The sequence below is a fragment of the Rousettus aegyptiacus genome, unplaced genomic scaffold (assembly GCF_014176215.1).
Source record: "Rousettus aegyptiacus isolate mRouAeg1 unplaced genomic scaffold, mRouAeg1.p scaffold_m13_p_14, whole genome shotgun sequence".
Classification (NCBI taxonomy): domain Eukaryota; kingdom Metazoa; phylum Chordata; class Mammalia; order Chiroptera; family Pteropodidae; genus Rousettus; species Rousettus aegyptiacus.
Genome location: NW_023416289.1, coordinates 52,127,192 through 52,153,463, shown reverse-complemented (window position 1 = coordinate 52,153,463; position 26,272 = coordinate 52,127,192). Strand labels below are relative to the sequence as shown.

General features: G+C 53.5%; 1 protein-coding gene across 1 annotated transcript; it reads left to right on the top strand.

The window, feature by feature from the left end:
• Positions 1 to 292: 292 nt before the first annotated feature.
• LOC107514161 lies at positions 293 to 22,240 on the top strand. Its single transcript, XM_016151598.2, has 4 exons — positions 293 to 2,570; positions 9,085 to 9,203; positions 18,551 to 18,613; positions 21,293 to 22,240. The coding sequence occupies exons 1-4, from the start codon at positions 2,476 to 2,478 to the stop codon at positions 21,688 to 21,690; spliced, it is 675 nt and encodes a 224-aa protein (XP_016007084.2). The 5' UTR covers positions 293 to 2,475; the 3' UTR covers positions 21,691 to 22,240.
• Positions 22,241 to 26,272: the final 4,032 nt, after the last annotated feature.

Sequence of the window (26,272 nt, the reverse complement as noted above, 5' to 3'; positions counted from 1 at the left end):
ATTCGACGAGTCAGCCCTGAGCGCCATTAGCATACGGCTTGGGGGTTGCCGGAGCTTCGCCCCTCAGTGAGGTCAAGTTCTTGATAATTTGATCACTTTTCACGGGCTCTGGCAGCTGCCTTTGTGTGCAGTTGGGGGGTCTGTGTGCAGCGTGAAGCGGAGCAGAACCGGCGAAGAGTGAGCTCAATGGCTAGGGGCCGGGGCGGGGGCCTCCCTCCCCGATGGGTCGGCCCTGCCCTGCATACAAACCAAGTGCCAGCGGGTGGGCGGGAGGGACAGAGCCCAACCCGCACCATCTCTGCACTGGCCCTGGCCGGGCTACTCCCGCCAGCGCCTCCCCAACTTCCCCAAGTGGTTAAGGTGCTGGCAAGCTCCGGCAGTCCCTCCTCCTACTCGCCCCACAAGTCGCAACATAAGATGTATTACAACGTCTAGCAAATAAAAAAGCAATTGGGGGAAATCTGCATTCCGTTTCCATGGCAACCCAATGCAGCACACCGGGCCACTCAGGCTCCTAGCCCCTCTTTGCTGGGCTTGGGGAGTGGGGGCGCACCCTTGCTGACTGCAGGGAGATCTAAGCCCCACAAAGCATATAGCACCAGGGTCCCTCTTGAGGTCTTTATCTGCTTCTAGGTCACTCTCCTCCCTAACACCTTGGCTAGCCCTAAAGCTCAGGACTCCTGTAAGCTTGTGGAACTACCTGGGCTTCCCGACAAGTGTGGCTGTAAACTCAGCCTTGGATCCTGCCATGCCTCAGGGAAGAAAGGACCCAATGTGGGTTCAGAGCCTCTGATGGTTTGGGGGGCTTTCTAGGTATGTGAGTGTGTCAGTGCTCTGACAGGCAGGCTGGAAGGGACTTGAACCATCACCCAACACAATCCTCTATCCCTTTTCCCCTTTCCACAGGAAAAAAAAAATAGATTGGAAGGCCTGAAGTGACTCCCAGAGTCACACAGGTCAGAGGTGCAGAGCTGAGCCCAGTTATTTATAAGGCCCATCATTCTCAGTCCCTACCAGGACCTGCCAGTCCCTTGTAATACCCTGTCTTTTTTCCTTTTCATTCCTTCAAGCCCTCCCCCACCCCCCCTTTTTTTTTTTGGCCTTTCCTTAACAAAATTATTTTGAAAATAGGTTATATGGGTAAAAGGCAAAAATTCAAATGGTACAAAAGGGTAATCTGTTGTCCCTAGGGAGAGGAACTGCTGAGGTGGATGATGGAGGGAGACTTTTCACTGTATCACTTTGTGAATTTTGAACCATGTGAATGTGTTAGCTATTGCAAATATCATTTAAATGAGAAGAAAACAAAAGACCAGGCAGGGAAAGTCAGTTGCCCTCCATCTATCTCCAGTTCTCCTCCCCAGAGAAAATCACCAGGTAGATTTTCATGGATCTCCTGTATTGCGCACCCCCCCCCCCCATTTTTAAAAACCAGTCTCCCTTTTCACTGGCAAGAGGCCGTCAAAGGTGACTAGTGCTGTGTTTCAGGATCCACCAGGCAGGCCATGGACAGCATCCCTTGGGCTGCCCCTCCCTTCCCAGCGCACCTGGGAGCCTGTGCGCAGATCGTGACCTCATTTCGGAGGAAACCAGAGCAGCTCTTCCCACCCCCTCGCCCTGTACTCCTGCCTCCCTTCTTAGCCAGCTGGCCCTGGGCCCGGGGCTTCGATCTTCCCTTTCCAGCATTCCTATCCCTTTGCTATTTTGCAAGAACTAGTCCTACTAGTAGCCCTGCTTTGCAGCCTCACAGCTTTGTCCGAACAGTCCAAATGAGTTTTTTTTTTTTTTAAACGCCAGGGTCCCAAACCGTCTGTGTACCTGAAATCTGGGTCCCGGGGAAGAGGAGTCTGAGCCGGGAGAATGAGGCTTTCTTTCCGTTTTCTACGAAAATCCGTTGATGCAAACCTCCTGCCTCAAAGAAAGGATGGCAGCAGCAGGGCTTCGGAGAGCAGAGAGCACTGGAATCCTAACTTCCCGGACCCCATCCCACCCCACCAGAAATGGCCCTCAGAGAGAGGCCAACCTGCCAGATTTCTGCTTCAGGATATAAATGCCGGCCCCTACCAGAGCCATGTTCAGATCCCCTCTGGATACTCGAAGCATGAGGCACAGACTCAAAATTGATGCCCCATCAGCCTCTTCTGGTTTGCACCGTGGAGGAGCTGGCTGAGCCTTGGGCCTTCTCAGCCCTTCTTCCCCAGCTCTGGGAGGCCTTCCCCTAACCTCCTCTAGCTATTCGTTCCCCATGTTTGGGCTTCACTTTTGCCACAAATTTGCACTCCCCAAAGTCCCATTCCAAAAAGGCTTTGGAGAGCTTGAGAACGCAATTGAAACAGCAGTTTGAAAGCCAGAATTGGTTGAGACCTCAAAGATGTTCTTCACCCAACCCTTTTCACTTGACGTCTAGAAATAGCGAACTTAATAAGGCCCAGGTGGCTCACCAAGGTTACCCAGCAAGCCATTGGTGGGACAAGGATGAGGGCAAACCCCACTCCTCTGGTGAGGGAGGCATCCAAGGCTTCCTTCTCATTGGTTCGCGAACTCCCAGTCCTAAACGACTCTTGGACCAGGTAGGCCTCTGTGCCAGAGAATGAAAAGCTGGCATCACAGACGGCGCTAAAAATCAGGCTTGGGTTCGACCAAAGGCCTAATCCAGGTTGCTCAAGAGAGCTGTCCGTGGCCGCAGTCCGACCTCCAGGAAATGGGACCAAAGCGTGGAGGGAGCGAGGCCGACAGGCCTCCCAGGGCCCAGCGGCGACGCTGAAAGGCATGAAGGGTAGGAATTAGGCGCTCATTTAGCGAGCGTTACTAATCCGAAGTTACAGCGTTAATTCCCTGATCCAGCCGCTCCCACACGCAGAGCAGGGATTAGAGGCACGGCCGCTGCCCCGCCCCACGCTCACACCCCAAACGCTCCTGCCTTGCGCCCTCAGGGCTCCGCTATCTGGCTAATCCGTGTTCCTCGCTTGCCCGCCCCTCTAACGTGTCGGGGGCGGTACGGGACAGGCAGAGAGCGGTCAGCCCTGAACCCTGGGGCAGCCTCAATGGGATGTATGCACCCTCCAAGGAAGGCCCAGGCGACCCAGCGCGGTCTAAAAAAACACCGGTATTTTTCCAACCTGGGTTTGCGCACCCACAGCAGCGGTCCCTTGGAGGCCGCGACGCCATTTTAATAGCCCTTATTTCCCCCCTTGGCAGCTCGCGCGTGTGTGTCAGAGTGTCTCAGTCCCCATCCCGCCCTGACTTTTGCCTCCCTCCGGCAGCCTGTATAGAGTGACCAATCAGCGCTGGCCTAGGGTGGGATGCGCGTCACCATGGCGACGGCCCGGGCGCCCTGGAAGTGTGGGCCATCACAGAGGGCGAGTTTTCACTCCGCCTAGACGGGTGTGAAGGGGAGGTGGGGACGTGTCGGGGCTCGAGGAACCTGTGGCACCTCAACCCCTGTCTCAACCCCATTCTGCCTGGGGTCGGTTCAGTTTAGGTCTGGCGGGGAAGAACAGATGGTGTGGGGAGGGCGTTGGTAGAGACCTGAGCTTGTCCTGGAGTTGCATTCAGTTTTTCCAATCTCCGAGGTCACAGTCCCCACCATCTTTATCATCTTGGTCCAAAGGACCATCTCGGTCTATCTCGCACACTCTTTTCTCTCTCTTCCTATGAGATGGTGTTAAGGAGCTATCAGATTCCTCCAAATTGCCTTGCTGTAAGCGCTGTGATTTGGGGCAAGTCACTCCCCCTCTCTGAGTCTTAGTTTTCTCATCTCTAAGATGGGCTGGTCTGCAGGCTCCTCACAGAAAGCAACAAGAGCACAGTGGGTACTCTATCAAGAGCTCCTTGATAGAGCTCCTTGTGCATCAGCAGGGAGGACAGAACTTGGGGATGTCCTTTCTGTCCAGGGAAGCCAATTTGGATGTCTAATGGCTTCCTTTGGCCAGTTTTTCATTTCTCCTCCAGACAGCTGAGAATCAGAGAGGTGGAGTGGGTTTTTAAAAATACAGCCAGGGTGGGGGCTGTGGTTGGAACAAAACCTTGGTCAGTGGCTCTGAGAATGGGCCACTGCGGCTCCCATAGCACTGGCTCCTTCCTTCCAGGCCAGTTCGGCTTAAGCACCACTTTAAGTGGTCCGGGCATTCACTGGCCAGCCCCTCACCGCAATTGAGCCGCAGGGGTTTGAAAAGAGGGCCAGGGCCTCAATGACAGGACCTTGGGCCAGGCTAATTGGTTTTGGTTCAAGGGGATACTGGATTTGTGAAAAGCTCCAAACTGCCTTTCCCACGCCAGAGCCAGGCCATGGCTTTAACAAGAAGGGTTCAAGGAAATTGGGGCCAAGCGAGAAAGCTAGGAGCCAGGTGCCTCCAGCTGATGATCCTGCCCTGGTGGCCAAGAAATTCCTCTACTGGGACAGTGGGGAGTTGGTGTAAGGCACTTCATGGGGGCAGGCAGTTCTCCTAATCTCACGCATGTGGCTGTGCCAAGGGGCCTCCTCATCGAAGCCTCTGATACATCTTAGTTGTGGAGAGGCCTCACTTTTCCCCACTGGAATCATCTAGTAAGAGAAACCAGAAATTGCTAAGTTAATCATTTGTGACCCTAGAGCTGGACCAAACCTGGGCTTTTAGACCCTAGGAAAATCCTGAGGGGGGCAGAGCAGTTGCTCTCAAGATAACCTTGCCTTTTTAAAATGTCCCTAAACCACCCTGGGCATGGGCAAACAGGTAGAGATGAGAAACAGGGGGACTCACGGTACAAAAAAAAAGGTCAACTATTTCTTTACATTCCAAAATTTAAGCACTAATAATAGTATGACTTTAATCTATCATTACTGTAAATATTAATGTAAATGCTCCAGAGCATATATTTTCAAGTATACATACACCTGTGACTGCACATTTGTATACATAATGTGCCCATTGTTTTATATATATGGTCTATAGACTGAATCGTGCACTTATATGACAATTGGTTATGGATGGTGTCAGGTTTGGGTGGGAGCTATAAAAATAATCTGTCCCATTTAAAATGACGTTGCATTGACTGAGACCTGTTTTTCATGGTTCATTGTGTGTTGAAAGGCACATCCTAAGTAATCACCAGCTAAAGAAACCCCCTACCCTTTTTATTATCTTCCAAATTTTTACTGCATTTGCCCACTTGAGGCATATGGTAAGTAGGAGAAAGGTACTTTGAAGAGATATAGAACTCTGTGTATCACGTTTTCCATTTTTATTTCAATTTTTAATTGCCCAGAGCCTAATTTCTTTGAGCCTCTGCTGATTTGCACATTTGAGATTCATGTGTAAATATGCATGTGGCATGTGTGCGCGCCTGGGCCTCCTTATCACAAAGTGTGCTCTCTCGAGGTGTTTAAATACACACAATCCACATCCACACACGATTATGGGCTTGCATATTTGCCTCTTCTCTAGATCGGGTTAATTTTCCTTTCGCTAATCCTCAACCCATTTAAGTTCTTCATCCCTGCCCGCCCCCCACAAAAATATTGCGAACCTTACCACAAACCAGTGGTCTCACCCCACTTCTCCAGCAGGCAGCTCTCCAGGTGGGGTGCTAGATTGAAGGTTCATATTAGGGAGGCTTCATTAATATTACCGAGTATACCACAGCACATTTACTCATCTACTATGAAGCATTATCATCAATAATTAAAATTAAACTGCACTTGTCAAAATAAATGAACGAAGTAGAGTTAGTGATGTCTTTGCCTTGATTTGCTTGCCTTGGGTTTGCTTATTCACTAATATGAAGAAAAGAAGAAAGAGAAAGGGAGAGAGAGGAGGAAATAAAGAACAGGCTGCCGTGGGAAGGGGAGAGATGTTGAGAGAAAGGAGAAAGAGAGGAAAACCCCTCAGTCACTGCCCTCAGGTTTCCAGTCATTAGGGCACTCTGGGAGGCTGGAATGCAGTCTCTAACGTCAGCTCATAATGAATATTGAGGTGTGGATGTGGAAGGAGGGATTTCTTTGTTTACTGAGGAATGGCCATGGGAATGGGGGAGAGGATTGCCTTTGGGGATTAAGGAGTGGGCTTTGTTTTTATGAAGGGCCTTACTTCTTTTCTGAAGTTTTCTGCTGCTAATTGATTCAATTCAGACATTCCTCCTCCCCACCCGGCCAGCCAAGGCCCTGTGTTTGTGAGATGTGCACAGCCCCGTTTCCCCATCTGCTCTGGCCTCTTTCTCCACTGTGACCCTTGAAAAGGGTGTGAACCTTCACATCAAGGAGATCACAAGCTATGAAGAAATCAGTCAGGGGCCGAGACCTTTGTATGTGTGTGACAGCCACGTACGTGTAAACCCAACATATGTTGTTAGAAGTATAACATATAGAAACAGATCATAGGTGTACAGTTCTGTGGGTTCTGACAAATGCATTTACACCCCTGTAACCAACACTCAAGATAAACAGCATTCCTCTCACTCCAGAACTTCCCTCCTGCCTTTGTCAATCTTTGCCCACCCTCATTTTGATGTCTCTTACCACGGATTAGTTTTATCTACCTCAAGTTTCATATATGTGGAATGTACACCAGGACTTTTTTTTTTTTTTTAAGGGAGCACTGTCTTCGGATGCCTGGCTGAGTGAGTGTCCAGATTTTTGTGTTTACAGTCACACTGGACTTGTGTTAAACACTTGCCCTGGAAAGGGCCCAGAAGTCAGACCTGTAATTAGCTTGGGTGGTGGGGAGACTGGTTTGGGCTGGTCTTCTGTCAGGACAGCCCTGTTCTCACCCCCAGTCTGTTAATGAGTGGGGGACAGGTGAGCCTCACACTTTCCAACTTGCCTCCCTTCTGCGGCATCCAGGAGCTGATGGAGAGCTATTAATGGAAGGTGCCGGCTTTGTGCTAATTAGAACTTCCCTTCAGCTTCCATCTGCACAGACAGTCCAGCCCCTCACTGGTCAGCCTCACCCCCACCCATTTGCTTTCAACCTAGTTTTGTTCCCCCCATGAATTGGGGGATGCTGTGAGTAGTGCCGCTCTCCTATGTCTCCGGCCAAATCCCAGTTCTTTGTGTGTTGTGGGAATATCCAGGGTGGCATTTCTCTAGCCTTCTCTGTCTTTTTAGAGTGGAGAAGGACTACGTGTCCGAAAGGGGGTCAGGCACCACGGCCATCCTCCAGGCAAGGCTGCACCATCAACTTGGGGTAATTTTGTAAAGGATCTCTCTCCTCTGCCCTCTGAAGAATGTGGCTTAAAGCCCTGTCCCCCTCCATTACACCCATTCCTGATGCCTCCCTCTCTGCTGTACACACCCCATCTCAACCTTCGGCTGCCATCTTTGCCTCTCAGGCAGCCTGGAGGTGGGGGCTGTCACCCTGGCTCTCTTCGGAAAAAGTCTAAACTTTTAAAATCCATTTTGCTTTTTATTTCTTTCACCTCAGGCCCAATGGACAAAAGTTCCTTTTTTTCTTTTCTTTCTTTTTTTTTTTTTTTTGTAATGGAGGTTGCCTCTTATAGAGGTTTTATTTAAAAAAAAAATTTTACATCACAGTAACACATTTAAAGAAGAAGCGCCTCTTGGCTTGGACGCTGGGGGAGTTCAGACTTCCTGATTATCAGTTGGGATGAAATCTCTTGTCGGGAACCAGAGTGAGTGAGGGGCATCTCCTCGCAATGCTCGTCCTTTTGGCTCTTGAATCCCCTCAGGTCCCCGTTGGGGTTGTGTGTAAAAATATCATGCCCTCCCTGCCCCTTCATCTCATTTTCTCCTGCTTGAATTATCCTGATAGTAATACAGGTCACCCACTTCTTTAACTGTGTAGACTGGGATTCTAAAAATCAGGAGTGGATTTTTGACCAGAGTGAGGCTTTGCCAGTTTTCCCCAAGGTTCTGGACGCCAGGCTAGAGAGAGGTGAAAATGCCTCTGGGGTGTCCAGCGGCTGACAAAATTATTCATCGCTGCCCATGGGGCGAGCGGGAGGACTGGCTTGCCGCTGTGGGCTTTTCTGTCCCTAAGGGTGGCAATCATGAGTTAAGGCGCTAGTAGAAGTCCCAGCACTGTCGTGGACTGGGTTAATACACCAGCAATCCAAGTTCCAGAAGAGTAGTGGCTGGAGGAAGGGTGTTTTTTGCCTGTTATACCTCAGTGTATCCTGAACGAGTCACATCACCTCTCTAGGCTTCTGTTTCTCTCTGTGAAATGGGGATAAATAGTACCCTCACATCCAGGTGTCACATGAGAGTTAACTGGAATACACAAATAAAGTGCCTGGCACACAGTGAGCGCTGAGCAAACCATAGCTCTTTCTCCAGGCGGGGACTGGGGCACACATGAATGTCTGGATCTGAAATTCTAACCTCTACTCTCTGGAGGCCTGAAAAGCACCTCAGATGTTCTGAGCCTCATGGAAGACCTGACCAGTGCCTGTCATGCCTGCTGGGCCCCCAAAGTGGGAGGTGAACAAGGACTCCAAAGAGCACCCCTGGGTTTTTTTTTTTTCGGGGGGGGGGGCTCGTGTAAAGTTCCAAGCTTAGCTGTTTGGGGAGGAGGACATGTAAGTGTCTTTAGAGACTTGAACGTAGCAGGATTGGGATTGATTTGGGTGGACAAGAAGGGGTTGCCATGAGGCTCCTGTTAGTGCAGGGTTCAGGGTTTCTTATAGTAGTTGCTTCTGGAAAATGGCCCGGGGTCCCTGCTCGGGCAGGTTCCGAGTCTCGGGACTCAGGACCAGCTCTGTCGGGGGAGGTTAGGGAACAAGGTCGTCCCAGAGCAGTCACTCTTCCCGCGGTGGCTGGGTTCCAAGCGCATCCAGGTGTCCCACCTCACGGGTAACCATTTCTGGCGCTCCAGTTCCCAGCGAGCGGGGGTTCGCTCCCGAGGGCGGCTTCCAGCGGCAGCCTTGCGGGTAGCTGGATGCTCGGCCCGCTGACGAGTAAGGAGTCCCGAGCCGGGACGGAACCCCCTTCGCCTGCACGCCGTCACGCCATCGGACTCCCCTTCTGCGTCCTGGGCTACGGTCCTGACCTGGGGGACGCATGTGTCCCACCCCCACCTTCAAGCGGACCAGGGCGCGCAACCGGGCGGGCGGGGCGTGGGGGGCGTCCTGATATCTGCCTCTGTTTTGCAGCTCTTCCCCCGCCGGCGCCTCCCTCCTCCGCGCCATTCCGCCCGCGCCCAGCGCCCTCTTCGCGGGCACGAACTCGCCGTCGGCACCGGCTCCGTCTTCCGAGGGCGCGCGGGAGAAAGGTGAGTGGCCCGGGCAGCCGCCTGCCCGCCCGCACCCGCCTCCGCCCCGGGAGTCTCAGAGGACGCGCTCGCCGGCCGCCGTCCCGCACCTCGGGAGAGCTCAGGATGAGGTCGGCGGAGCGGCTGCTTTTTCCCCCGAATCACCAGAAAGACGACGCCCTGGTCCCCAGCGTGGGTCCAGTGCCACCTCCCCCCGCCCGACACCCTCCCACGCCTAACGAAACGGCGCGAACCATATCCACTTACTGGCTCGCTGTGCGCTGCGATTCAGTGCGGCGGAGCTGGCGCCACAGCACGGCGTGTTGCACACAGTAGGCGCCACGTAAACGGCGGCTCTGGTGGTTCCGGCCTCCGTGGCGGCCTCCGGGACACCCGGGCGCTCCCGCTCGGCACCACGCCGCGGAAAGTGAGGCGCGCGGTGGCCTCGCCCCTGCCCGCGCTCAGGTCCTCGCAGGGCGCGGGCCCGCGCGCCCGGCGTCCAGGCTGCGCGAAGCGGCGGCCCCGGCCTCGGCCCCGGGCGTGGCGGGGCGCGAGCCGGCGGCGGCCTCCGTGAGCATCACACCTCGTGGGCCCCGCGGCGCGGCCCGGAGGCCATTTTGAGAGCGCGGCGCGGCGCAAGATGGCTGCGTGGGCACGAGGACGAGGACGGCGGCGCCGCCCGGACCCCGCGGCCCACGCGCGAGCGGAGCGCACGTCGTGAGCGCCGGCCGCGCCGTGTCCCCGCCGCCCGGCGCCCGGGCAGGCCCTCAGGTACTCACGACCCCGCGAGGCCTCGCGGCGAACGCCGAACGCCGTCGTCCCCTTTCCCGCCTCCCGCCGGGCCCCTCCGTCGCGGCCGCCGACGCCCCCGGTCGCTCCGTGCGCTCCCGGCTGTGTGAGCCGCGCGGCGGCGGCTGCGGAGACAGAGGCGTCGGCGCGACCCCGCCGAGCTCCGCCGGCTGCTCAGAGCAGGGGCGGGGACGGCGGCCCTGCGGCCCGGCGGGGCAGTGCGGTTACTTGGGGGTCTGGGACCGCGGGGGCTTCGCCCTTTCACCATGTCCGGGAAATGCAAGGCGCGGGGCTGACGCCCGCTTCTCCTTGAAACCGCGAGGGGCGAGCAGGCCGAGGCCGCCCGTCCCGACTGTGACTGGGTTCGGTCCAGAGCGCAGCGACAAACCCCGGGCCGGGGTCTGCCGAGGGCCTCGGTGTAGCCCGCGTGGTTGCGGCTGAGGACGCGCCTGGAGGCTCCGCTCACCCCTCCAAGGCGGGGCTGACACGGGAGCAGCAACTTTGAGCTCTACCCCTGGGAGTGGGGTGGGGCGGGTTCAGAACTGTGGCCCCTCGGCGACCCCCTTCACCTGGGTGAATAATTTAAGCTCGGTCGCTGTTGTTCTAAGTGCCCCAGTTGACCCACCGCCGCCCTGAGGTAGGCCCCACGCCCATGCTTTTGGACAGACTGAAAAACGTTAGTCGTGTTCCTTTGTGTTTATTGAGTCGAGCGAGCGAGTGTGGCGTCTGACCTGGTGCTGAGAACTTCATATTTGGTCCTCGGCTTCCTAGGTAGGGTGGTGATGCCCTTTTTGTGATTTCTGGCCATGGCTACGATGTGGCAGAGGCAGAATGTGGATTCAGTCAGGGCTGTCTGCCCCAAAACCTGAGCTCTTAACTGCACACTCCTCGCAGGCCCACATACAGACAAACACGGATTCACTACCTTTGTGATCTCATCTGTCACCCGCCAAACCTGTCCTGAATCCAAGCCCCCAACCCCACGCAGCCCTCCATGCGAGGGGCTCTCCTGTCACATATCCAACCGCCAACCTCCTGGCCTAAAGCCCTGGCCTAAAATAGATGTTATTTAATATTATGATTATTCTGAGCCTCCTGGCAGCCAAGACAAAGAAGAAAATATGGTGGTTTATAGCCTTACTCAAAAAAGGAAGTTCGTCGAGATTTTTAGAGAGAGGAACATTTTTCCTCCATAAGATTTATAGAAAACAAAGCTTGCTAATTATGTAGGTCAACCACTCATGTCACAGATGAGGAACCAGACTCAGAGAGGTTAAGGATTTTCCCCCAGGATCATAAAGTTAGCTAATAGAACAAAGACTGGGACCCAGGGGTCCTAATTCCTGTGCTTCTATGAGGCTTCTGTGGGCTTTTCAACAGGGAAGTGTTTTAGTTGTGTTTAGTGGCTCCTTTGCCCCCCCACTGGAAACCAGACCGGTATGCTGTCTTGTTCCTTCCTTTGCCCCCATTCCTAGTGTTGGGCTTGCTTTATTGTGTGTGTCTGTAAATATTTGATAAACTAGTGAGTGTTTCTTCAAGGCTAAACCTCTGGACTAGGAGATAGAGGTGGTGATGGAGGGAGAGGTTCTGAATCCGTTCTCTAAAGGGACCTACGTTTTGAATGTTGCATTCTTGAGCCCACGAATTCCTTAGACCCTCTCTTTCAGCAAAGGATGTGAGCTGGGTAGTGTATTTCCCCCCTTGGCAGTGGTCTGGCTGCTCAGCCCCCTGTTACTTTGTTGGACCTCACGGAAGGGGTACCATGGTTGTCAGTGAGACCTGCAAGTCCCTTTATGGGAACCGAAGGAGGGTTTCCCAATGGCACCAGCACAGTTGCCGTGAGACCTGGTGCACCCATCCTTTGTCCTCTTTGGGTGGAGAGGCAGCTTTTCGATGCCTTCCCAGGTTTGGTTCCTGTGGCTTAAAGACAAATCACAGAATGTGGCTCATCAGATCACCGAAACTTATACAGATTAGTAAATTCCCCTGGCTCCCAAAAGGTGGCCTTTGAACCCCTGGCATGATTACTGTAGGTGCTGAATAAATTTAGGAGCCTGCCATAGACCAGATCCTCTAGAAATTTTTACCTGGAAGTCGTTGCCCTGGGTGTGGGGAGGGGGGGCTGGCTTCTTGACGAGGAGCCCCTAATTAGCAGAAAGGCTCCAACAGATCCTGGTCAAATCCTGACCATTGTCATTGGGTAGGCTCTGCCCCTGCAAAGCAAGGTGGAGAGCTGAGGCTAGTTTGCAGCTAAAGCCCCAGCTGTGGAAGAAAAACAGGGTTCAGCTCCCCAGATTAGTTACTGTCTACAAGGATTAAAGTCCCCAAATAATGGCTGGCCTCTCCCCTCCTCCGTGCCAAGGGAAGACATGTAAATACAGCCGCATGCTAGCTTAGGCGGTAGATGTGTATAAATCGAATTTAGCAAATCAGATCATGGTTTAAATGCACTATTTAAAGCAGTCCTGCAGTGAAGCCTTTTACAAAGGGAATAATCATTTTGTGATGCTAATCATCAGCCTCCAATTTATCTCCTTTGTAAGTTCAGATGTTGGTGCACTGGGCGTTCTGAAATTGGGGCGCTCTTGTGCAGGGCTCTGTGATGGCTGTCTGCCTTCCTTTTCTGACCTCTCATTTTAAATGGGTGCATGTCCTCGTTCTCACTGGGGGCCTCAGGATGCTTGTCACTTAGCCTGATAGTTCTCATCCATCCCACTCATCATTTCATAATCTGATAGAGCCCACCATTCAGCTGCTCCTGGCTCCTTTTCTGAGATTTCACCCTTCCTGGCAGGAGATAGAAGCCCTGCTGTTCTCAGGGTATTAGACCCAGCTCCCTCTCTGATCTGAACGTCCTTTTGTTTCCTTGAGCTGCTGGTACCTCTGGTGCCGATCATAAAGAAGACCTTAGAGTCGACTAGACACACATCAGCCCCTGAATTTAGTGGGTGCTCACTTGCTGAATAGGGAGCGTTCAAAATATTCTCCCCATTCACAGCAAAATAACTGAGGCCTGGATGTTTAAGTGACTTTTCCCACAAGTCGAAATCGGGACTCAAAGGGGAACCTGTCTCCTAATTGCTATAAAAGTGTTTTATACACTGAGCTGTAGTGCCTTTCTTTGCAGAGAGAATATAATCAGAGACCATCTGGGTGGGATAGAAAGAATGAAGGGGAAGAGATGGATCCGAGTGGAATAAAGGAAGTGGGCAGGAAGCTGGGGGGCCGCGAGGAGCCTGACCTTGCTTAGCTCACAGGCCCTGATATAGTGTCTTTGTCAATGCTGCCACTATTGGCGCGTTCCTCGGTAATTATGACTGTGTGTTGGCATGGCGACTCAGAGTAAGAAGACTAGAAGCACTGGGTAAATGCACGACTTGTTCTTGCCTTCTAAAGCAGAGAGGAGCTTTTGTGGGTAGTTCCTCCAGGGAGACGTGGTAGAAAATTCGCCAGACCCACTGCTGGAGCATGGGTATTTACAACCCATAGGAGCCAGGTGGCCCTGATCCGGGGTGGCACACACAGAGGTCCTTAGCCAGACTGCCTCCAATGCAGGGGTCTCCCAGAACCTCCTCCTGTTCCTTTCTGTTGGTCTTTGTTCTGGAGCTTGCAATGTCAAGTATCTCTGTTTATACTCCTCTCCAGTTTGTCTTTTCCAAATAGGTTTATGTTGCAGTCCCCCCGAATTCGATTTATCATAAAATGATCTGTTTCATGGGCCACGAGTATTTACTAGGAGGCTAAGAGGAAAGGCCGATGGGCCCAGCTATGGGGTGGAGTTCGGGGCTTCCCTTTCTACCCTGGTGCCCTCTCCTTAGATACCTGGGCCACATCCTCATCCGAAGATGGAGGAGGTTGCTGGAGTCAGGAATTGCGCTGCCCAGTGTGCTAACCACTGTCGAGCTCATGAGATGTGGTCAGTGCGACATGCTGAAATGATAATATTGGGTTAAATAACATATTATTAAAATTAGTTTTACCTGTTTCATCTTCCTTTTTAACATGGCTTCTAGAAAATTTTAAATGATACGTGAATCAAGACCTTTTCCGGCCCTGCTGTTTAGTAACTAATCCTGGCCTCTCCCTGGAAGGTCTCTGGCCACGGAGATCTCTTTGCATAGAGGGCCACGGAAAAGCCAGAGAGGCTCAGGCCCTACGGGGCTTTTAGGAGTGCCTAGTAAAGCCCCTTAGATAGGGGTTACCTCTCCATCCTTCGAGGCAGAAGGCCTGAACCTAGAGGCAATGTTGTATTTTCTAGCTTTTAGGGTGGGGGTGGAGAGCCAGTGGGTAACCCCAGAAGAGTCTTTGAGTGGAGGTTTAGCAGTTTGTATGGGCACAGATGTAGGTAACAGGAGGGCTGTCCCAGGAGTCCAACACCTCCCTGCAGGCCCTCCCCATCCTCACAGTGATTTCATAGTCTCCCAGATGTGTGGAAAGCACAGGGAATGGGGTGGCAGCTGTGCATCCCAGGTTTGTGCCAAACCCACTTTAAGCAGGGTTCCTTTGGCCCGAGGGCTCATCGCCCCTCTCCCAGCCGCCCCTCCTCCCTTCAGCCTCCGCTGCTCTGTGCCAGCTGAAGCTTCTGGGATGCGCCTTGGCTCAGAGCCAGCATCTTCTTGGAGAGGCCCTCCTGCCCTGGCTCCCTGCCAGGCCTTGGGTCTTCAGAGAGGTTTTCCGAGGGAGGCACCGGACTCACCCTGCTGTCAGAGGGCAGAGGGGCTTTCTCACCTCGGAGGACTCCTGGCCGTGGGTCCAGCCTTGCTTACAGCCCCTTCCGCTCTCAGAAACTCCAGTTTCCTGCCCTGCACTGGGTTAAGGGCCACCCAGCTCCAGTAAGCCTTAAGTTTATGAAAAGAAATCTCTTCACATGAGCCTGGGCGGTGAGAAATGGGCAGCCAGGAAGTCATAATGAGTCACAATAATAGTGACAGGAACCATTTGTGGAGCGCTTATGCTGCGCCAAGTTCTGTGCCAACGCTTTGCATGCTTTATCTTCTTTAAGATCCATCTCTAAGGGAGCAGAAAGACTGGTAAAGGTAATCTGGGGTCTGCCCTTCTCCTCTAATCCAAATGCCATTGGGATGGCTGCATGGGATATATGCCTCAGAAGCTACAGCCCTTGGGTAGGTGGAGTCTGAGTCCCCTGTGGGACCTTGTCTCCCAGGGTCATCCTGGGCTTTGAGAAGCAACACGAGCTCTTTTGGGTTGATAGGGGATGGCTCTGTAGTGTCTCTTGTTTCGGGGCAGGTGATATACCTGGAGGATCCAGGAAGGAAGGCTCAGGGCTGGGCCCCTGGGAGGTGCTAGGAGGAGTGAGAAGCATCCCACTCAGTCCTAGCTCTCTCCTGATTGTCCCAGGATCTGCCTCAGTCTGCCGGTCTTCCCATGGAGCCAAGGGGTTTTACCTGCCCACAGCAAGGCTCGAGCTTCTGCCTTATGCGGTGCACCATTCCTGGGGTAGCACTCAGTCTTCTGGGGGAGGGGCAGGGATCCACATTCTCTGTCCAGTCTTACCTGGTCCTTAAGCAGAAAGTTAGACCTTCTTCCCATCTGCCCACTTTTGTGACACAGGACAGGAGAGGTAGTAAATGTCTTGGGGGGTGCTAGGAAAGAGAGGAAAGTCTTAAGTTTACAGCCGCCCCTTCCCTTTGGGCCTGCAGCTTCCTTTACCCCATCTTTAGTTGTTTCTAGTTCACTCTTCTCTCTTCTGCTGTTGGATTGCAGGCTTCAAGATCACGGTGCCATGTGAGGTGACGCGTGAGGCAATGCGTGCCCCTCGGAGCGTCTCGGGGTCTGCCTGACCTTGTTCAGACCCCTCAGGCACACGATTTCACCTCTCTCTCTGAGCCAGTTTTCTCATCTGTAAAACTGGGGACAGTGATATTTACCTTGGGGCACTCAAGAAGTACCAGTTTGCACACACACACACCCCCCCCCCCGCATCTGCTGCTCTAGAATGGGTATGTGTTGGGGGCAGGAGGAGGGCTAAGCACCCGTGAACCAGCAGGGCTCCGTGGCAGTTGACCACCTTGCTGGTGAGCTGCACATCTGTCATGAGGGAAGGCACAGGGAAGGCGGCGAGCAAGGGGCCAGGCTCAGCTTTGTCAGTCACTCTGCAGTAAGTCGTGGCGTTTACTGATCATGAATGAAGTCCCAGCTCCATGGTGCAAAGAGAACCCCAGGAGAACCCCTGGCCTGCTCCCTGTCCCCTTGGAGCAGAAACCAGCTTAGGGAGGCAGCATTCAAGGGGTAGATAGCTTGACTCAGAAGGTGGGGTTTAAGAGAAGAGGAATCCATTTGGGGTTGAGTTGGCAGAGAAGGCTAACTGTACCCACACAGGACTCCCTGGGCAGAGGGTCAGCTGTGGGGTGGAATGGCAGGGTGGAATCCTATAGGACTAGGCCAGAGTTTCGGGTATGGAAGAGCAGGTCAGATGGAAGAGGCCAAGAATAGCGAAAGGAGGACAGGTTAAGGGAACTGGGCTCCTCACCGTGTGCAAGTTGCATGTGGGGGGCTACCAGGCCGGCCTGAGCCGGGCCAGCACACCATCCCTGGGCCTCTTACCTCTGATGGCTTTTGGCATGAACTTCAGCACCCCCAGGGCTGTGCTGGGAGCCGCATCCCAGTTTGCAAGGGTTCCGTGAAGCTCAGGAATTGGAAGTCTTGTTGTGCCAGACTATTTTTCTACCGCATTCATTTCTTCATTCAACATTGACCATGCACTGTGTGTGGTCCTGGGCAAAGCCTTGGGGATACAGAGAAGAAAATCACAGTTACTCGTTTAGCATTTTAAGCTTGCATAATATAGAATTTCATCTGCCCATCCAAGATGGGAAGGCCAGGCTAGGGAGGAGGCTGCTGACTTAGTGGGCACTGGGATATGACAGTTCTCACCAGTTTGCAGCTTTCTGGCTACTCTGCCCCTCATCATGCCCCAAGAGCCCTGGAGAGCAGGGTCAGAGACCATTCTGTGCTTTGCTCATTTAGCTGTCTAGAACTTTTAATTTTCTAAATCCCATTGGTTATATATATAGAACTGCGACATCTCAATCGTCGTTTTCTTTATTTAAAAAACAATTTTGATCTTAGAAATCAGCATAGCGATAGCTATCGAGATTTGCATGTGAGATTGGTAGGGAACATCTTAAATGCAATCAAATAATAAATTATATCGGGACGACTTCATATACAGAAGGTTTCCCCTCCTGGGAAAAAATCAGATGCCATTTGGGGCACTGAGGACTGAATTCCATACTGGTTCTGCTCATACTGGATCCTGAGTGCAGTGATTGGCAGGCGATCCTGCATATGAGTTAGCAACAGTGGGCACCCAGCTAGCTTCTTTCAGTACATCCAGAGTTTGGTAGAGTTATCCAGGTGGTGGCCAGGTCGAGGGCTGCCCCGCAAATGAATCCACTGGCCCCACAGCCCAGCCTGCCGGTCTTGTCATTCTGCCACTTGCCTCCTGGAAGTGGGAAGGCCAGACAGCTTTCATCTTACTTATTACAACTTCGGTGGCTTTTTTTTTTTGTTGAGGTTGATGTGTATCGTGAATGTTTAGAAGGATACAACACTAAAAGTTATATAGCATCTGTGGTTAAAGTACAGTTGACCCTTGACACAACATAGGGGTTAGGGGCACTAACCCTGGTGCAGTCAAAAGTCTGCCTATAACTCTTGACTCCCCCAAAACTTAACTACTAAGAGCCTGCTTTGACTGGAAGCTTTACCGATAACATAAAAGTCGATTAACACGTGTTTTATAAATGTATTAAATACAGTATTCTTACAATAAAGTCAGCTAGAGAAAAGAAAATGTTATTAAGAAAATCATAAGGAGAAAATACATTTATAGCACTGTAATTTTATTGAAAAAATCTGTGCATAAGTAGACCCATGTAGTTCTAACCCATGCTGTTCAGAGGTGACCTGTACCTGTCAAAGACGTGGGAGGGACTGTGCCACTTCCAGCTGCATGGATGGAGCCCCAGCTCCTTGGCAACCAGAGGACTGTCAGGGGAAGTGTCCTCCCCTGGCTGCTGTGTGGCCCAGGCTGTGCTGCTGGCGGGCCAGACGAGCAGACGTGAGAGGCTTTTCCTCTGCGGACAGGAAGCAGGTAGCGAGATGCAGGGTGGTGCCGGATTCTGCTTTCGAGACCTTCCACCTTGTCTGTCCTGGGGAACCCCAGAGAGGCTGGTGAGAATGATGTCCCAGGAAGATGCAGTGTGCTCTGTGTCTCTGACAGGGAGCACTGGGACAAATGGCTGTCCAGATGCTGGCAAGGAGGGAGCCTTCCCCACGCTGGGTGGCCTCGGCGCCCTTCTGGCTTCCCTGGCACAGCTCTCTTAGACCTAGTTTGAATGAATGTCATCTCCACAGAGATTGGCTTTGGGTTTAAATTTGGTTCCCCGTTGACAGCACATGCGGCAGTCACGAAGCTGCCTGGTTGAGGTTCCCTCCAGAACAAAGTGGGTGCACAGACTCCCTGCTAGTCCCTGATGCTCCCACAGAGGAGAAGCCAGGAGCACAGCTGTCTCATTTCCCATTCTGTTCTCTCATGCGCCTTCTGTCCCCTCCAGGACGTGCTCCCGAGTCAGAAGACAGAGAAAGGAGAAGTGGGACCCTGGTGGAGGAGTCCGAAGGTGGGTCCCGGCCTGACACAGGCCACCGTGTGTGTGTGTGTGTGTGTGTGTGTGTGTGTGTGTGTGTGTGGTGTAGTAGTTGCATGGCTATGGATGGATGGTCCCAGGTAGGTTTAGATCTTGGATCACTGTTGGTTTTTTTCTTCTTTGGGAAAAAATAACCCAGTTTGGGAAGGATATTTAAAAAAAGGGAAAACACCCCCAGTGGGTCTTGGAGCCACCTAGCTACCTCTTAGGTTGCCCATGTGAAATTTTTCTTTCGTAGATCCAAAACAGTCAAATAGTGGTAATTTCATATGGTTCCACTGGCTTGGGCTGGTGGAGAGGGAGCCACTGTTCTCTCCCCAGAAACACATTTTAAAAGGTCTGTGGAATGTTCATTACTGTGTTCTTTTTGGCCTATTTCCCTTCTCAAAGTTATTTTAACTGCTGGGAGAGATCATCACAACTTGTAGATTCTGCTATAGGGAAAACCACCCCAGCAGGCTCCACTTTGACCTAGCTTCAGCCTTCAAGACATGTCTTGAAATGCAGGGCAATTAATATGGTTTTAAACACCTCTTCTTTCAGTATTAAAAAAAAAAAATTCTCCATGGCAGTTCAGATAACCCTGACCAAGGGCTGAGACCAGTTCCAAAGTTTTCTGTCTCAGGAGGTGTTGGCTTCCATTTGGATGCCTGAAATAGTATTTAAAACCCCCGCCCCCCAAATGAGCAGGGGGGAGGTTGTTTGGGGAGCTGGCTTGCAGCCTCTCCATAACCTTTCAGCCACCCTGGTGCTGGGCGACCAGCAGTGTGGGCTTTTGACTGAATGCAGTCGCCATCCTGCATTCATTACACCATTGTCAGTGTGTGTGTCTGGGGCTGCCTCTGGATGTGTGTGTTTCTTTTTGTGTCTGCATGTCAGTGTCGGGCTGCGTGTGTCTGTTTACGTCGGCCTGTCTAGGCGCGCTCAGTGTCACAAGGAGCTGGTGGGTATTAGTGGGAGAGAGAACACTTCATAGCCCCACCTCTCCCCCTGAGGGATTTCGGAAGATTTGTGCGTATGTGTGGGTGTGTGTACATGTTTATATTATAAGCTATATATCTGTATGTATAGTTTTTTCTGATGCTGCTCCCCGTGTGGGGTGACGTGCGAGGCTCTGACCAGGTGCGGTGTGAGTGGCCCCGGGCTGGGTGAGCCGCATCTGCCGTGAGCTTACAGACTTGCCTTCTTGCCTGCCCACTTGCCGTCCATGGGGAGCCTGTCCCTTTGCAGCTCACCGTTTCCTCTCTAATTTATTAGCTGGAAAGGAGGAGAAAATGAAATTGTACCTAAAGACAGTGCCCGAGACAGCAGGTCCCACCAGGCGCAGAGGCCAGCACCTCGCCCCCCAGCCCTGTCTCCTTCTCTGCAGTCAGTACATTACACTGCTAGGTCTGAAGTAATAAAAAAAGAACCCCCAAACCAATCTCTGAAGGCATGTCTGGCTATGGACATGCAGCCGTGGCTGTAGACTGTTGAGGTAGGAGAGGAGAGCAGAGGAAGGTTTGAGTCAGAGTGTGTATCTGCCGGCCCAGGCCCTCATCCACTGGGGGCCCCCAACCTCTGAGTCCCGGGACTTCTCCCGGCCGCTGGGGGAGGGGGAAGGGGCCCAAGGCAGCTGCAGTGTTGTGTTAGTAAACACTTTCCTGGGTTCCCATTTTCGTCACTCCCCCCACACTTCTCCAGTCCTGATGCCCCGTTACACACACCCCCACCTCCGCAGCATCCCCTATTCTGTGGCCTGCACAATGAGCTCATTGTCCTGGGTGTGATTTGAATAAGGGATCGGCGGGCCTGTTCCCAGCATTGTCCAAGGGGCTGGGAAAAACCCCAGCGCAGGCAGGAGGACCAGACCAGACAGAGACAGATGCCTAAATTAGCAACAAAGCTTTGTGCACGTCCCCCGGACAAGGGCTCGCCTTGTTTGCGTGGACTCGAGGGTGTGGAGCTGGCCGGCTGCTCGCATGTCTCCCCATGTTAATTAGTTTTGCATGCATGTCTGAGAAGGTGCCAGGGGAGACGTGTTTGCCTTTCCCGGGAGGGGGACCTATTTGTGACTGTGGACTGGAGCTGGGCTGGGTCTACCTGGGGAGCCAGGCTCTGAGCCTGGGTGGGAACCTCTGGCCCCCCTTCCTGCTTTTCTGTCTCTCCGCCCTTTGGGGGGCTTGGCTTTGCTCCCTGTCCCCCCTCCACTCGTACCCCGCCACATCTGAAAGTTGGTTAGCTCCTACTACAGGGAACTCACTGGCTTCCACCCAGACCCAGGCCAGCGCCTGTCCATCTGGCAGTCTGTCTCTCTCGACACAGAGCCCCCCGGGACCGGGCAGCAGAAGCGGCCGGTCTGGGCTCTCCTCCGTCCCTGAGCCAGATGGCCAGTCTGCTTATCGCATTACGGCCTCCCCTGGCCCCAGACCCCCACCGCCCATGGTTGGGCCAGGATCCTGTTTGGGATCTGATGGAGAAGCCCCCTCCTAGGCCCTTGCAGAGGTCTGGCCCTGAACAGGAAAAACGTCTGGTAGACAGGACACGAGGCATGTCCTTGCCACTGACTCACTGTGTGACCTATGGCAGGCCACATCCCTCCGACCCCTGCATCTCCGCTTTCTCCCTGACAGAATGAGAGTTGAACTTCAGGATTCTCTTGGTTCCTTCTAGCTCAGAAAGTCTGTGATGCTGGTGACATTTCAAACCCACTGATGGAACACAGCGATAGGAGTGGGACCAGCGAGTTCCGGGCAGGGGCAGTGGGGGCTGTTACAGGTAGGATTTCATCTCTGTCGACACTGGAGCATTGGCCTTTATTTTCAGAGTGGGGAGAGGATCAGGAGTGGGCAGAGCCTCTCTTCCCAGGACCTCACAGAACCCCCTTTGGCAGCCCAAGCCCTTCTCCCTCACCCCTACGGGGCAGTGGTGAGGACAGGCAGGCCCTGGCCCAGCAGAGGGGAGCTTGGCAGTGGCAGCAAAGGAGAAGTTGGAGTGAGAACAGCTGTTGGCTGGGTCCTGAGTGTGCCCTGGTCGCCCCCTACAGGCCCTGGCCTGGGGGACAGGGCTGAGAAGGTACTGGATGCCTGCTCACCTGGGCCTCCAAACAACTTTCTGGGTTATGTATTCAGAGTTTCCAGCTCTCCACAGCCCCTCACGATAACCCCAGGAGGTGGGGACAGAGGTGCGGGGGTCATGGAGCACAGCTCCTCTTAATCAGGGCAGAGGTGTCAGCATTCCATGACCAGGGCATCTGGCTCCCAGGCCCTTCCCTGGACCATCCCCCACCACCACTCAGCCCCATTGGCTGGGCCCTCTCATCACAGCTTCTGGGGGATTCAAAGTCCAACCCTGGGTCACTCAGTTCAAAAAACCTAATATGAAAACCTCCAGTCTCTTCCTTTTGGGTCTTTAATATGGATGGATCTATCCTGTGTCATTTCTTACAGATCTGGTGACTCCACACAGCCAGGAAGCAACTTCATGTCCTGTGTTTGTGTCCTCAATGATTTGGGATGCCTTTGGTTCAGGAAATACTGGGGTCTTAGGGTATAGCTTTGAATATCCAAAGGGACAGTCCTTTTGTCCAGCCTTCCTCATCTCTGGTGCTCCCTCCCACTCTCTCTGGTGCTGGGGGACTGCACCTGGCCAGAGGGACCCACGGGGAGCTTCTAGGATTACCCTCAGGGGGTGCTCAGTCTGGGCAGGGAGGCCCTGAGCCTTCCCTCCATGCCTCCCCCTCCTCCCTCCCCTGGTATGACCACTCTGGCCAGTCCCTCATTCTCGATACACTCACTCCTTCCAACCTGGCCGCCTCTCTCCACCATTCTACTTCTGTGTGTGGGGGCCTCTTCCTAAACCCTTTCCCTGACCCCAGGCTATCTGGAAGGAAAGTCCAAAGTTCAGTGAGGAAGAGTGTGCAGAGGTTAGAGCTCAGGGCAGGGACAGAGCAGGGGCCACAGTAGGGTGAGGGGAGAGCCCTGGAGGCAGGGCCTTGGGACAGCTGCCCTGCCCGTTGCCCTCCCAGCCCCTCTCCACTCCTCCCTCCCAGCCCCTCTCCACTCTTCCCTCCTGGGTTTTAACTGGCTCAGCTGTAGCCCTGAGCTCCTTAATCTGGTGATCAGCTGGGCGCTGGGGGGCGTGCTGGCAGAGGCTTTAGGAGGTGACAGGGTATCTGGGGAGTCGCACTCCACTAACAGAGCATCACGCAAAGCCCAAGAATCACATTCCAAGCGCGCTCCCCCTCTGGAGGCTGGACGCTGCACAGCATGGGTGTTGCCCAGTGGAGGGCTGGCGGCACCTGGCTCTTTGTTCCTCAGGAGGAAAGTTCCCGAGATTAAAGCCCTCCAGCCCTTTCTGCATGGCTGAGGTTTTGTTGGGTAGCTGCCCCTACCCTTACCCCGGCCCCCAACAGCTCCAGCTCCTTATTCCAGGTAGAAGAAAGTGGCTCTAAGTTGCAGGTATTCCTTCCCCTGTCAGCCAGGAAAATGCTAGTGGATTTGTTCCAGAAGTAAGCAAAGGTGCCTGACAGTGTACCTCCCCTGTATAGACAGGGCAGCCCTGAGAGAACCTGGGGGGTTAGGAAACTGAGGTGGGCATGTCGAGCCCAAGCCCAGGTGTTGGGAGGCTTCTGGACCACCAGCTGCGGGGTGGCCCAGGTCTGGGGCCATGGCTAGAGGGGAGGAGATGCTGTAGGCTCTGTTTCTGGCATCTCTAAGCAGTAGACTTATGATGCCTTGGAGCCTCTAAACCCTCATCTGTAGGATGGGAAGAATAATCCTTACCCACAAAATTGCTGTGAGGAGCCTTAACCGTGTGGGAAACACTAGACAGTGTTAATACGAGGTCAGGGGCAGGTATGAAGGCATCAAGCTTTTTCAGGTTAGTTCATACATCTGTGACTTGGTGTGGGGGAGGGGGGACAACAGCGATATACAGACTATTAACCATGGGCACCAGGCACTCAGAACGACAGCCAGCCCAAACCACCAGCCCAAGGAGGAGGGCACAGCTGCGCTGACGTAAGTGCATCTGTCTTTGTGTCTTTCTGCCCCATCACGGGGCCGCGCAGGCCTCCCTCAAGGGCAATTCCTGAATGAGTCTCAGGACATGGGACCCCCAGGTCTGCTTTACATTCTGAGCAGGTCGTATCCTCCTGGCATGGGGCACCCCTCTGGCAGAGGACGCAGCAGCAGAGGGCAGTGAGCTGAGGTCCTTCCCAGCTTCAGGCCCCACCCTGGCTGCAGCCCTGCCACCAGTTTCTGTGAGGACAAGCTTCCCCTGGGGGCTTTCACCCTCCTCATGTCCCATGGAGTTGCCCTCCTTCCTGTCCCTTCTCAAAAGTACTGTAGGTGAGGATTAGGAGCTTTTCCATCTTCCGATCTACTTCCTCATCCCTTCACTTCATCATCAGCCAGAGGAGGTCATGCTTCCTATTGCCTGGCTGCAGAGCATGAGCATGCGGTGCGTGGAGCATGTGGAGCTTTCAGCCTCAAGGTAGCATCTGCCCCCAGCCCCAGGCCTCCCGAAGTGCCCCCTGGGCATGTGGTGTGCTCCGACAGTAGCTTCTTTTACCTGGTCCTTGTCTTTGCCTCATTGGGTAAAATCCCTGCCTTTGAGGGCCCAAGAGGCCTGGTAAAGTGACAAGGGCATATGAAGCCACAGCCCCTCCTTGCTGGAAGTCAGAGACTTAGATTCCAGCTGGCTTCCTGCTCAGTGGTCCTGGGCAAAGCCCCTCCCTTCCTGGCTCTGGAAAAGGTAACATTGGATAGGATGGCATCTAAGGTCCCTTTTAGCTCTGGCGTTACATGATCTAGAAGTTCTTCTTATGTTTTTCCCTGTTACCTGCCAGTAACCCCCAACTCTAGCCCCCTGGCTCACAGGAAATCCAACCAGCTTTGTACCCTTCAAGCTACTCTGAGAAGCAGGTGAGGCACCTTCAACCAGAGGCTACAAAAATGAAAACCATCAGCCCAGGGAGGAGGGCACAGCCAGCAAGTGACTGCTGGCAAGTGACAAAGGGAGGCTGGGGAATGACCTGTCATGGAGCAAGACTTGGGCCAGAGAGCATGTCTTAGCTGAGTTCACTCCCAGGCTTTGATGTGTAACCTTCTCTTCTGTTTCCATTTTCTCTGACAAGTGTTTGCCCTGTGGCATGGTTTGCGCCAGGCGGTCCTCAGGGTGAATTTACAGTGTTGTGGGCCTTGCCCAGTCCCATTCGGTGGCGCCCTTCAGACTCAGAAGCTCCAAGTCCTGAGAAGCAATCCTTGAAGGGAAATGCTACTTTTTGGTGTCTGGTCCCTCTCTCAGTACCTCAGCCAGGTGGCTCTGCCATCGGAACAGCCGACACAAGTGCAGATTATAGAGTCAGGTGGACATGGTTCAGGTCCTTGTATGACCAATGTGACCTCAGGCCAGCCCTTAACCTCTCTGAGCCTCTGTCTTCTTAATTCTACGAAGAGGGTAATCACACCTGTCTCATAAAGTTGCAGCGAGGCACAGAAATAAGACAGGTAAAATACCATGAAATTCTATGGTCGTTTCCTTCCCTTACCTCTCTTACCCCTTAGTCCCAGCTGAACCCGGAGGCTCCAGACACGAACTGAACCGTCTTCTCTCCCCACCTCTTACCTCTGAGTTTCAGGCCTGCTTTGCTGGGGAGGTTTTGAGACAAGCTCAGCTGAGCTCCTCCCTCAGCCCACTGCTCTCCGCCCCCAGGGAGCAGAAATACCTACTTTCGGCCCTAATAATACCTGAATGAGATTTATAGGACACTTTCCTCCCCAGAGTGCAAAGCTCCTTCTCACATATTATTCTCTTCTCTTTATATTGTCCTATAAGTGTGATGGGACAGTCTCTCCAGCTTCTCCGAAAATGGAGACAGAGAGGAACTGTGGCTCTCGTCAAGGTCACAGGATTGGAATAGAGAGACACACTACCCCAGGACACTCAAGATCATCAGGAGGGAAAAGCCACGCAGGGAGAGAGGATGCAGTAGCCTTTCTCCTGAGGCTGCAGCAGTCAGGGGCCAGGATGGAGGAGGAGCACCTGGGCCAAGGGCACCGAGGGTGCAGAGCGGGCTCTGCTCCCATTCCCGTCCACCTGGGGCTTGGCAGGGCCACTGGGGAAATGGCCCCAGTCATTTCTCCCCATGTCACACATGTACCTACTTGTTCTGGGTCCAAGGTGCTCTGGCCAGCCCTTCAGAAACAGAAGCACTCTTCCATCCACGTTTCCTCCCCGGAGGATGGGGACAGCACAGTGGGAGGTCGCCAGAGCAAGGGGCTTCAGCCTCCCAAGAGTTAAGGGCTCCTTCCCCTCAGCCTTCCTCCCTTGGCGCTGCTCTTCCTCCCTCCTCCTGCTCACAGCAGGCAGGGCCTGGACCAGGGAGCCATGCCGCTGTGCTGTTGCCAGGGGAGCCGGGAGGCAGATCTGAGCTATGCAGGGAAAAGGCCTGGCCTGTCAAAGTGTCTGAGATGAACCGCCGCCGTCCCCGTGCAGCTGGGCTCAGACGTGTCTCGGCTCTTGTTCTGTGCCTGAGAATGGCGAAGCCCAGTGAGGTTCAAGGGCAAACTCACTATTCATTAGTCAGGGGTCCTTGACGTCCTCTCTCACTCAGGGATGGGTCCCCCCTTTCCTTTTCTCCCTCTTGTG

Coding starts and splice junctions, on each gene's coding strand:
- LOC107514161 (XM_016151598.2), top strand. CDS start 2,476: ATGAGGGCAAACCCCACTCCTCTGGTGAGGGAGGCATCCAAGGCTTCC. Junction 2,571..9,084: donor CTAAACGACTCTTGGACCAG/GTAGGCCTCTGT, acceptor TCTGTTTTGCAG/CTCTTCCCCCGCCGGCGCCT. Junction 9,204..18,550: donor CGAGGGCGCGCGGGAGAAAG/GTGAGTGGCCCG, acceptor TGTCCCCTCCAG/GACGTGCTCCCGAGTCAGAA.